General features: G+C 35.9%; 2 protein-coding genes across 2 annotated transcripts in view; one reads left to right on the forward strand and one right to left on the reverse strand.

Moving 5' to 3' along the window:
* The first annotated feature begins 175 nt into the window (after positions 1 to 175).
* PolE2 (DNA polymerase epsilon subunit 2) lies at positions 176 to 2,402 on the forward strand. Its single transcript, XM_053764504.1, has one exon. The coding sequence runs from the start codon at positions 320 to 322 to the stop codon at positions 1,892 to 1,894; it is 1,575 nt and encodes a 524-aa protein (XP_053620479.1). The 5' UTR covers positions 176 to 319; the 3' UTR covers positions 1,895 to 2,402.
* The window catches only part of LOC128680972 (uncharacterized protein), a 34,687-nt gene continuing 24,094 nt past the window's right edge, over positions 2,391 to 12,983 (reverse strand). The window contains exons 6-13 of the mRNA XM_053764503.1: positions 12,415 to 12,889; positions 11,805 to 11,976; positions 11,433 to 11,490; positions 10,794 to 10,947; positions 6,065 to 6,157; positions 5,109 to 5,221; positions 4,776 to 4,892; positions 2,391 to 4,234 (exon numbers count right to left, since the gene is read on the reverse strand). Of these exons, the coding sequence (XP_053620478.1) occupies positions 4,106 to 4,234; positions 4,776 to 4,892; positions 5,109 to 5,221; positions 6,065 to 6,157; positions 10,794 to 10,947; positions 11,433 to 11,490; positions 11,805 to 11,976; positions 12,415 to 12,889 (1,311 nt within the window). The 3' untranslated portion in view covers positions 2,391 to 4,105. The remainder of the gene's footprint in view (positions 4,235 to 4,775; positions 4,893 to 5,108; positions 5,222 to 6,064; positions 6,158 to 10,793; positions 10,948 to 11,432; positions 11,491 to 11,804; positions 11,977 to 12,414; positions 12,890 to 12,983) is intronic.

The raw sequence follows: 12,983 nt of genomic DNA on the forward strand, positions 1-12,983 counted from the left end.
GAAGAGTTTTTATTTACCGCAAGATAAAACCGGCAATGTAGCGTGGCAAACTGTTAGCAATAAAATTTTGCCGGCATTAAATATATAACCATACAGTAATGCAATATAATACAGTATTTCTATTCTCTAAAGAGTATGCAAGATAAAAAAAATAGACATGACTCATGACTAATGCTAACTAGACATTGACAGTGACGGCAAGCAAGCAATCACGAATTTATTTGGCGGGCTTGTGTGCTTTAAGGGTAAATAAATCTATATAAGTTACTTGGAATTAGTTTATTTGTTTTGAAGTTTATTATTAGTGACAATTGACAAGATGGGAGATTTGCAGAAAATTCGTTTAGACGTTAGCAATGCCTTCAAACTGAGCGGTTTTACGATTCGACGAGAGGCGACGACTTTTGTTGCAGAACAGCTTCTTCCACTATCAGTACAAGAAAGACAGAAGATACTGGACAAGCTGACGGCTCATCTACTCCATCAGTGTCTCTCACAACCTGTTCTTGAAAAGGAACACGTAGAAACAGCTTTTAAAGAATGTAGTTCACATGGACCTGAAGAAACCGAAACAATTTTGAATGTAATCGACGCGTTCAGTATCCCAAAGCTGAATTACGACAATGAGAGGAAGAAATTCGTAAAGGACGTGTTATGTACTAATAATTTGTATCCTGACCCGAAGTGGAAGGCGCAGTTTTTGATTGATAGGTATATGGTTATATGGCAGAGGACTATTAGAAATAAGCTCTTCGCCCAAGAATGTTTACCAAGTATGGTTGAAGAGAAGAGGTTTAAATTACGCAAAATTGAAGTGTTACTCAGTTCTTCGAGTAAAATAGATGAAGTGATTGTGATGGGGTTATTGACACAACTGACAGAGGGCAAATTTTATTTAGAAGACCCAACTGGAAGTGTTGTACTAGACATGACTCAGACCAGATATCATTCAGGTCTGTTTACTGAGAACAGTTTCGTGTTGGCAGAAGGATATTATGAAGACAAAGTTTTGTATGTTATGGGACTTGTTTTGCCACCATCTGAAAGTCGGGCAACATCATTACCCTATTTTGGTAGTTTAAATACTTTTGGAGGCAAATCAAAGAGTTTGTTGAAAAACTCTCAAAGCTTACTTAAAATTGAGCAGGAAAATGAAGATGGTATGATTATATTTTTATCAGATGTATGGCTTGATAGTCCTAAAGTATTGGCAAAGTTAAAAACATTGTTTTCAGGGTTCAATGACTTTTCTCCAATGGCTATTGTACTTATGGGAGAATTCCTGTCATGTCCATATGGCTATGAACATAGCACACAGCTTAAATCAGCATTAACAAATTTAGCAGATATTATAAATCAATTTTCAAGGTTAAAAGAAACATGCAAATTTATATTTATACCTGGGAGAGGGGATCCAGCAGCTGCAAATATATTACCAAGACCACCAATTCCGAACTCTATTACTACAGACATAAGAGACAAATTGGGTGATTCAGTAATCTTTACAACAAACCCTTGTAGAATACAATATTGTACACAAGAGTTGATAATTCTGAGGCAAGATTTGGTAATGAAAATGTGTAGGAATTCAATACATTTTCCTGAGACTGGTGATATACCGGACCATTTGATAAAAACATTGCTTAGTCAGTGTTCTTTGTCTCCTCTGTCTTTAGGAGTCCAACCGGTGTATTGGAAACATGCTGATGCATTAAGTTTGTATCCTATGCCAGATTTGGTGGTGGTTGCTGATCATTTTCAGCCGTACACCAGAGCTTACCAAGACTGTCAGCTTGTGAACCCTGGATCATTCCCACGTACAGAGTTTTCTTTTAAAGTCTATATTCCTTCCAGTAGAACTGTTGAGGATTCCCAGATACCTAAGGAAGATTAATCGGAGAAATGGCAGAATAGCAATAGATAGTAACCATCAGTCAAGTTAGAAACTGACTCTGTGTCGATCTTCTCTTGTAGATATGAAACACGACTAGGAATGTGCGTGTAGACCCAAGTGTTTTGTGTGGTTCAGCCCTAAAATTGGACCACTCCTATCCTCTAATGGATGTCGTTCGTGGCTATTACGGGATTAGAACCCACGACAGCGGATTTTGACAACGGCATACTCAAAGTGGGTTGGTGTCAAACAAGCGATCAGTTGTAAAATCACAGCCAAATCTTGAAACTTTCTAGGTTATATTTAAATACAAAGGCATAGACTAATTTGGCCTACAGTTTCAGTTAGTTTGGATACAAAAGGATTGTACTTTTGGTGCGCCTTGGAAATATTGCCCGGGGCCTTTGTAATGCTAAAATCTTCAATACCAAGTTGAGTGGGTTGATTGACTTTGCTAATAAGACTACTGAGAGTTTGTACATAATGAAATAAAGTATTTATGTTCTAATGTCTTTATTATTTTTAAATATTACTTTAAAAAACCTATTATTTACATTAAGGTCGTGATTTTTAAAATTCGTCAAAAATATTATGTAGCAATATTCTGGACGGATTCGTACATAATAGTTTTATTTGTATTAGTAACTAAAAGTAAATTTATTAAAATAGTAGGCTACACATAAAATAAACGGAACGGTGTTATTACAAAAAATACTTTTACAAATAAGGGCTGAGTAGTCATGAATATAGTACAGGAGTAAATAGTGATACTACCTATTAATACTGGAATACTTGGCGGGAATACACTTGCCAGCTAGCTACCAGCGCGAGCTAGCTACTGGCGTGCAAGTAGATGACAAGCAAAACACAGATATAAGAACAATAAGTAATGTTTTTATATATGTGGCAAAACATGACAAAAATCAAATTTGATATGGGTACCTATATTTTTTACCGGCACTTTTTTTTCTTTGTAATCATCAACGTCTGGCATTCTACATGAATGCGAGTGTTCTTATTTTCCTGAGTGTTCCCATGTCAACAGTTAACATTTCTACTTATCGCTTGGTAAATAGGTAGTTACATCTATATTTTTCAATAATGTTTTAAGATAATTTACATTGCATTAAATATATGTATATACCTAAATATTTTCATGGCTAAAATTAATGTATGATTACATTTATTTCTTATTTCTTCCCACAAAATGGTTACAAATAAATATTCTTTATTTAAATCTATGTGTGAGTGATGTTAAAACATTTGAAATGTCAGAGATTGAACTTAAATAAGTATATTTCAATAATTATTTACAGATATAGACGTTTAACGTCACTATAAAAAATACAAATCTAAATTGTTTAGATATGTTCTCATATAGCAGACTATACAAAATTAAATCTTATATTATTAAATGTATAAACCTTCTGATATAAATTATCTAAATAACGGTGAAAACTGCATCAAAATCCGTTGCGTGGTTTTATAATACTATGTCGTGATAATTAATATAGTAGTGAAAATATTAATGAAGTTTGTTCCAAAGTTAAATTCAGATGCTCTGTAAGTAGGTATTTTTTTACATAAAAAAATAAATGAAAGAAATTCGTTAGATGAAACTATTTTCCAAACGTATTCCAATGAATTAAGTACGTACATTTTTATTAAATCAATGATATATTTCAGATTGACCTGGGTCTTGGATGTTTATCTACATAATATATATTAGTGCTGCACCTAACGGTGTTATTAAAATCGCACAGTAGCGTCATCTACTTTAGCGCCATTGACTATCAGACTTTTTTGACCAAATTCTACAGAAATCGCATAATGTCAGGATAGAGTGTGTTAATAAAAGGTATCAGCTATCTCAATACCAAATTTCATATCAATTGGCCCAGCTGTTTGACCGTGAAGATGTAACAAACATACCTACTGACAAACTTTCGCCTTTATAATATTAGCGGGATTATTAAATAAAGTACTTATCATTTCCCATAACACAAGTCTTGAAGATAGTTTGGGGCTAAATCAATCTGTGGTGATTGTCCCCACATATTTAAAAAAAAATACAAGAAAAAGATACCTACTGTTTCGACTCGCTGAGAACATTATTTTGTCACCGAGGCAAATGTGTTTCTCTTTTTAGTATTAGAATGTTAAAAAGAGATAGAAACACTTCAGGACAGTGTGGACTAGTCACGTGGCACATTAAGATCCCATAATTGTATTGTAGGTGTCAGCTATTGGCGCCAAAGCGACGAGGCAGATCATGGCGATGGCGAACAGTACAATGATTGGGGCGTATATTCCTAGTAGCAGCTTGCGGAAACTGGAATACTGTGGACAAAATATTTGATTTTAGTAGGTAATTATGGCTATACGCGATGGCTAAAGACCGTCCGCCTGAGATCGAAAGGTCCCAGGTTCAAATCTTACTCTACCTATAGGTACATAGTACTATAGGTAATCTGACTACGAGCTTCCGGTGTAGGAAAACATAGTAATTAAAACACTCGAGAAAGAATGAAATAAAGATGCTAATTTGAGGCGAGAGAAAAAACCCTAGACCATCATAATAAAAAACATTGTTATAATACTTAAGTACATTATTTGCCCAGAATACATATAGATACTCTCTCTCTCATCACCGCGCGCCACCTACGATCGGAGTAGAAAAAATAACATCGATATTGATGATTCGGCTGTGATTCTACTACCGGCTGCCTGCCATCAACTTTCCTTGGAAATTCTATTGTTGGCTATCAGCCGCTTGGCTGTGTCCCTTAGTCGCCTCGTACGACATCCACGGATGCATATGCAGTGGTCCTATACTAAGTCGGAAGCACACGCCACAAATAGAGATACATAATATATTTACCGAAGAGTCAGTATTATCGATTTGCGTCGTCTGCCGCGTCTGTCCGAGCATGTCTTTCATGGGGAACGCGTTCACTCGGCCGTTACTGATGCGGCCGTCTGACACGCACACTGTCAACTGAAAGGAAAATGCAATCAAAAGTAAGTTTGTAGGTTATAAAATATAATTTTTAGGGTTCTGTACAAAAATGAAAAAATGGAACCCTTATAGGATCACTCGTGCGCCCGGCTGTCACAGCCAATTTGCTCCTAATCTACCTTCTTGTTTTAAGCCCTTGAGACTATCAAGCTTCAGCATTGTCATGAACGCGACAAGGAGGAAATATGAACTTACAGAGAGGACCAAGTGCATAACGACGTGGAAAACTACAAATGCGGCCAGGATGTACACGCTCCAGGGTGGCAGCTCCGCTTTCTGCAGGTACACCGCCAGGAAAATTGTTGCAACTGAGAAATGTTAAGTAAACAATAAATTAGAATTCATAATTATTTATTCAACTTTGAATGTGAGGTATACATCACTTATTGATGTCAAAAAAATATTCAAATAAGTATAGAGTAATGAACCCCGGGGCTTCGCTCCCGTGAGATATCAAATTTAATAATTATATACGAATTGATATATAATGTTGTAGATATCATATTGTGTTGGTAATTTCTCTATTGGGAAATAGTAATAAATTAGAATTCATAATTATTTATTAAACTTTGGCAACTCGTAGCTCAGTTTTTCTACCGTAAACATTTGTGAGATCCATGTAATACTAATTCGATTAATTTATTTAGTCCCTGCATTCGTCAGCGACATTAAATAAAAAAGCTTCGTGCTAGTCCCGTTAATATAATTTATATAGTGAAACATTAAAATGGTGATGAATAAAGCCCTTACACCCTATATACAATAGTAATCTACTATCTTTTGCTCGCGGCTTCGCCCGCGGTAATTTTTCGGGATGAAAGTCACCCTATCTCATTCTCCATACTTAAAATTACATGTGTGCAAAATTCCATGAAGATTGATTGAGTAAATAATGCGTGAAGAGTTAACAAACTTACTTGGCATTTATAATATTGCTAGATGTTGCCCGTGGCTCTGCTCCCGTGGGAATTACGAGATAAATTATAGCCTATAGCAATCTTGGATAATGGACCTTTCTAATGATGAAAGAATTTTTGAAATCGGTTCGGTAGTTTCGGAGATTATCCGCCTCAAACATACAAACTCACGAACGCTTACCTCTTTATAATATAGATACATGTAGTATAGATTTAGGATTGCATGGCACTCACTTCCCAAGATATGCGCGGCGTTGCCGGCCAGCCAGTGCAGCCAGTTGAAGCACGGCCGCTTCTTGGTGCCCGGGTGTGGCCTGAAGTATGCACCTGGGGTAAAGCACTTTAATTAACGTTACGCACGATACTTAGTGTGTGGTTCCGACCTAGAATATCATCATCATCATGGGGTGCCATCTTCGAATTGAGGTTTGACAATTAAGTTTTTAATTTTGGCCCTAGAATAGGACCACTCCAATTAGGCATATTGACAAAATAATATTCAAAGCGTTAATATTTGAACATTTAATATGCTCTTCAACGCAATACGCTCAAAAACTCGTTTTTTGAGGATTTCATCACAAGTTATGGATGGAACTGCCTACTTTCCAAGTCAAAATCATGAGTATTACTTTTTTCTAATGTCAAAAACAAATAAAATATACTAACAAATACATATTAACAAAAAAATTGTAAAATGTTGAATTAATAAAAACTGATCAATTAAAGTGACATTTAATTATTGTGTTTGGTTATTTAAATACTTTTATATATTTTATTTATCCAGCTAAGTAGCCAATTCACTCTGCTGGCGGTGAGTGTGACTTGTTTTATACTTTACTACCTACTTATAGAAAGAAAGAAAGAAAGAAAGAAAGAAATCATTTATTCGGCAAACACATAAAATCCAAACATACAAAAGAGTAACAAATATAAATCGAATAAAATATGTAAGCCGAAATGGCGACCAGCTCAGCATGGTGCCAAGGTATCAAGCCAAGGCGCTGATTTTCAGCTGGAACCAAGTACAAAAGTAGGTATGGTGGCAAAATAAACAAGTTAATATGTACGGAAACAGAAACAAACAACAGCAAACAATATGATTAAACATATGACTTAGGAAAAAATGTAAAAAAAGGAATAAGGATAAATTACATGGAAGCTATGGAATATATATATATATATAAAGTATAAATATGAACCTAAAAATAATTCAATGTATTGCCCTCAATTTGCCGCAATAAAGTAAACTCTTTGATGCGTTTACGGAATATTATGACAGATGACAAATTACGAAGAGGGGGAGGTAAATTGTTCCAGATTTTGGCTGCGGCATACTTGAAACTACCTTTAAAAGCTGTTAATTTGTGACTCTGAACAATGAGAAGGCCAAGACGAGATCTAGAAGACCAGTTTAGCTTTTCTAATAAATATGGGGGTTTACGATATTTAACAATTCCAAAGAGGAGAGTAGATAGATGGATGTAGCGGCGTGACGACATGTTTAGCATTTTTGCAGAATTGATGAAGGGTGATACATGTTGTCGTGGTGGAATGTTAAAGCAATATCTTGCACAAGCATTTTGAACTTTTTGAATGAGTGCCTTAGTTTTTGCTAAAAGTCGCGGTCCATAAACAGAGTCAACGTAATTAAATTTTGACAAAATTAATGATTCAGTAAGATTTATACGAAGTTTAAGGCAAAGATAATCTCTTATTTTGTATAAAAGTTTTAAACGGTAAAAGCAGTTACGGGAAATTTCTACTATGTATGAATGAAAACGAAGTTCAGAGTCCATCAACAGACCTAGATTACGAGCTTCTGAAGTAGAAGTAATAGACTGTCCATTTATGTATAATTGTGGCGATTGAGATTGAATTTCATTTAATTGGTGCTGAGTGCCTAGTATCATATACTTGGATTTATTTGGGTTTAAGTGGAGGAAATTCAGTTTAGACCATTGGTTCAACCGGTCAAGATCATTGTTTAATTTTGAAACGGCTGAATTAACACTATCTGGTTTGCATGATATATATAATTGAAGATCGTCAGCATACATATGAAATTTAGCATGTTTTATAGAGTAAGATATGTCTGACATGTAAAGAATGAACAACACAGGTCCAAGGATGGAGCCTTGCGGGACTCCCCTTTTTACTGGGGATGAAGACGAAACCATGGGAGATCCGTTACTTTTGTAGATTTTGACAAATTGAGTACGGTCACACAGGTAGCTTCGAAACCACTCGAGAGTAGACGCTTCGAAACCATAAGAAGATAGCTTGTGAAGTAAGAGAGGTATATCAATACTATCAAAGGCACGAGAAAAGTCAAGAAGAACAAGAAAAGTGCCCATTCCATTATCTTGGGCTTCTAAGATATTACTCGTAACGTCGAGCAAGGCTGTGGCTGTACTATGTTTCTTTCTGAATCCTGACTGTGCTTCTGGGAGAATTTGATTGGTCTCCAGAAATTCAGTTAATTGTAAATGCACTACCTTTTCTAGTATTTTAGAAAGAATTGAAAGGATACTTATTGGGCGAAGATCATTTACGGTGAGAGGGTTTGAATTTTTTGGTAGAGGTCTGACAATTGCAGTTTTCCAGGTATCCGGAAAGATAGAAGTAGATATAGATTCATTGATGATGAGGGTAATAGATTCAAGAGAATAGGGTAGGGTTAATAAGATCATGTGTAGGGAAATCTGATCAACTCCTTGAGCATTTGATTTAAGATTATGTACTATTTGAGAGATGATTTCAGAACTAACAGATTTAAGTTTGAAAGTAGCGTCTGTTTTAGGTATGTTATTATAAGACGATGGATTCGATGGATGCAAAACAATATTAGGAGAGGGGTTAAGAAAGTGTTTGTTTATTTCTTCAGGAGAGGAAATGTGATTGGGTAAATCGTTTTCATGTTTGGGTGGCAAGACATTGGATTTAAGGTTTTTCCACAAAATTTTAGGATTATCTAGGTTCTTGTTGATATAAAACTCAAAATATGCTTTTTTTTCCCTTTCAATAGCAGAAGTCACATAGTTTCTTAGTTTTTTGTAATATTCAAGATGGTTATCTTTCCTAGTTTTATAATATCTTTTGTGGGCTTCATTTCTAAGTTTAAACATTAACTTTATATTGTCGGTTATCCAAGGATAATAACGATCTCTAATAACAATTGATTTTAATGGTGCATGTTTATCAAATAGTTGAAGTATAGTGTTATTGAAAGTAGATACCATCTCATTAACGTTATCTGCATCTTTAATAGAATCCCAAGGAACAAGTTTCAAGTCTTGTTCAAATAAGGTAGTATCTATGTCTTTTATAGGTCTATAGGAAATATGTTTGGGACATGGTTTATCTTTTTTAAAATTTAATTCACATGTTATCAGAGCATGGTTGCTCAATTTGCTGCCAATAACGTCAATTGTCACATCTCTAACTCGAGCGTCAGTGCAGATGACGTCAATAAGAGTGGCACTATGATCGGTAAAATGGGTTGGTGATTTCACAACTTGTTCTAGATTGAGAAGCTCAAATAATTCTAACAATTTTGCAGATTCAGGAGATGTTTTATCCAAAAGGTTTATGTTAAAGTCCCCGAGGAGGATAATGTTATCATAATTTACGAAATACTGAAGCGATTCTGTTAAAGCCTCTAAGAACACCCCATAATTGGACCGAGGTGGTCTATAGGCAGTGCCCATAACTACCTTTTTACCTTTGATATTCAATTTTATCCACATTTGTTCTACTTGAGGACATGCAGGAAAATCACAATTCCTAACATATATTCCCTTACGGATATAGAAAGCAAGGCCACCACCCACACCATTACATATATTTTTAGGACGAGGGACACTGCGAAGCGTATAACCTGGGATAATAGGAGCCTTACTATTATCATCAATGTGTAACCACGTTTCATTTATTGCAAGAATGTCAATTTGATGTTGAGTAGCTGCCAATATTAATTCATCATGGTGAGTGCCTAAAGTGCCTGGATTGTAGAGACCAACTTTAAAGTATTTGTTGTACATCATAAACTTAAGTATATCGCGTGAATATAATTATTGTTATAAGAACAATATTGATTAAGTTTGTGAGTAAGAAAATTCAACGGCGGATTAAAAACTCCAGGCAGTTTTGAGATGTATGAGTAGTATGAAAAGTGGCTAGACATTGCGATTGCTGTATAAATTATACGTACAAAACATCGAGTATATGGAAATACATATATAAGTAAGATTATAAAGGTAGTCAAAGAATATAATATTATGTTGAGAGACATCAGACTAAGGGATATAGGGAGAGAGAGTAAATTGACATAATAATGAGATATACAAGAAAAATACATAGTGCCTTTGCCATACAAATCAATAAGAAATTGACTTTTGCTTATATGTACGACTAAAAAAGAAATAATAATTTTTTGATATATAGGGCGTAATGTAATGTTACACTTATGTATTAGATAACATATTAAAAAAATTATAATAAGAAAATAAGTAAAATTCACAGTAATTGACTCAACATTGAATATTGATGTAGGGTTTAGTGCGGGCTTGCTATTTACCTACATTGTCACTATCGAGTCGATACGAAGTGAGACCCAGTGACGTGCGATGCGATCTAGCGACGTCGCCTCGCAGCCTAGGTATCGATAATATTATCGATCTACCTTATTTTATACCAGTACAGATAATAGCGATACAAATATTGGTAGGTACTTTACTTCAGTTATAGATTCCGTTATCAATATTTTCTTCAAAGTATCGGTATTTTGAAAATATCGGTATCATGTCCCTGGCACAGCGAACCAATCACATTGCGCCATTGTGACGCAACGACAACCACACTGCATTGTGATTGGTTCAATTCTGCGCTCTCTTCGAATCTATTCGATAGTGAGAAATGAAATGTACCTAAACCCGCACTTCGCCCTCTGATGAGGTCTACTCACCAATGGGTTGTATAAAGCAGAGCACGACAGTAACTATCCCAGTAATAGCGTGTGGGTTGTCTCCAGTGGTGGACCACCCGCCGACCTCAATCAGGATCAGGATAAACCCACACACGGTGAGCAGCCATGTCGCTACCATCAAGATTCTGTGGTACTGGAATGGAAAAAAATAAGTCAATATCAAATAATTTCTTCAGAAACGCTTTCATTGACACTTTTTACATAAATGTATTTATGTAAAAAGTGTCAAAAAGGTACCTAGCTAGGTATCTGTTTGTCACGCTTTTTTAAATATATATACTTATAAGACCTATATTTGTTAATTGACGTCCTTGGAGAAAAGGCTGCGGTGAAGTTTGTTGCGCCGCTTCTTCTTCTCCTGCGCTTTGGAAGTCTACTGCCGACTTCCACCATACATCACTATGTATTCATCCTAAATTGAATAAAGAATTTTGAATTTGAATTTGTTTTCATGTCTAAACCGATTGTGATAAAATTTATGAAGATATATTTAGTTAAAGACAACATAGGATACCTACTTTGTTTTAAAAAATTGACCACTAAAGTTTGGGGGTGAAAGTTTGTAAGCGAAACCGCGGACAACATCTAATCCAATAAAAACAAGGCATCCCAACTTACAGCGAACCATATGTCTTTGCCGCCAAGCTGCTTGCCGACCCACACTTGTCTGAAGTATCTGCAATCAACCGATCAATCAATTAATAAAAAAATAACTGCATATTTTTTTAAAATTAATTTGATATTTATACTTTAGTTTTGATTTTGGGTTAATTTAGTGGTTCTACAATTGTATATTTATATTTAATCATAATATATGTTATCTTAGGAAACATTTTTTCATAATATCCTAATCCTTATCTTAACATATCCATAAAAAATTATGACCCGACCGGGGATCGAATCCACTCCTCGGTTCAGAGGCAAGCACTTTACAACTGCGCCACCGAGGTCGTCAGTGTCAGCAATAAACTCGAAAAGAAAGAAGTATACCTAGCCAGAAGGATTCCCAGAGAAGCTGTTCCCAGCCAAGCAGCTATCATGAAGGAGCCGTGGAGCTTCAGCAGCAGCTTGGAGCTGGCCGCAGCTGTCCCAACAGTGGACAATGCTAAAGGTTCACCGGTGGACTGGTATGCCAATGTGTGGAAACCCACGCGATCCGCATCTGAAAATATTTTCAGTTTTAAACTAGGGCTTCGCTCGGGTAATACCATCATAAATTATACACCTAAACCTTCCTCAGGAATCACACTATCTATTGGTGAAAGCCGTACAAAAATCCGTCCGGTAGTTTAGGATTTTATCGCATGCAAATAGACATATGTGACAGGGGGCTTCTTTTCATGCAAGGTTATGTATAGGCTCTTAATTATTTTGTCTTTTGAACAGTTATTAATGGCAGGTTGGTATTCTATTAACCTAACTAGTGCGAATATTGAGTTGATTGTATAGTAAGTAGTTCATTTTGCTTTGTACTTAGGTTTTAAACTCAGATACGAAGATTCTAAAAGAAAACCCATAATTGATATGAGCATAGTCGTAGAGGTTATGTAGTTTGGGCTACATAATTATGTACCTACTTACTTTAAAATCAATATCCTACCTTTCATACTATCACCAGCGACGATCATCAAATTGTACTTATTATTCGCCAAGTCAAATGTCTGTCCTTTCACCACAGACACCGTATCCCTTCTGAACTTACAGTACAGTTTCCCATCAATTACGGAAGATTCTAGCAACTGTACTATGTCTTGTGGCGAGTCAGACCTCCTTACATAAGGCTCTTCCTTAGGATAAGTCCAAGAAGTGAATATAGATACTCTTCCATTATCATTTCTGACGCATTCAACTGCGCTATCATCTCCCATTTTGTTATCCATACTCAGACCAGTTGAAACGTATTTCGGGTTTTTCGCGGCTTGTAGTTCAAAAGTGTAGATGTCGCCAGCGACAAACACAGCAACAATGGCGTCGCAATTGCCTTTAGGGATACAATTGTCGGGAATGCCAAAGCAGAGCTTGTTGTCGTCACAGCCTTGGTAGATCACGTCTAGTTTCTGGGTCGCCGGTTTCGGCTGTAAGAAGTCGGAGAAAAAATGTTATTGGTGAGTTTTTGTCGATTTCCAAGTTGCTTATTTGTGAATGTCGTAGACACTTATCTGTTGGCGG

Source organism: Plodia interpunctella, chromosome 25 (assembly GCF_027563975.2).
Source record: "Plodia interpunctella isolate USDA-ARS_2022_Savannah chromosome 25, ilPloInte3.2, whole genome shotgun sequence".
NCBI classification, from domain to species: Eukaryota; Metazoa; Arthropoda; class Insecta; order Lepidoptera; family Pyralidae; genus Plodia; species Plodia interpunctella.

Coding starts and splice junctions, on each gene's coding strand:
- PolE2 (XM_053764504.1), top strand. CDS start 320: ATGGGAGATTTGCAGAAAATTCGTTTAGACGTTAGCAATGCCTTCAAA.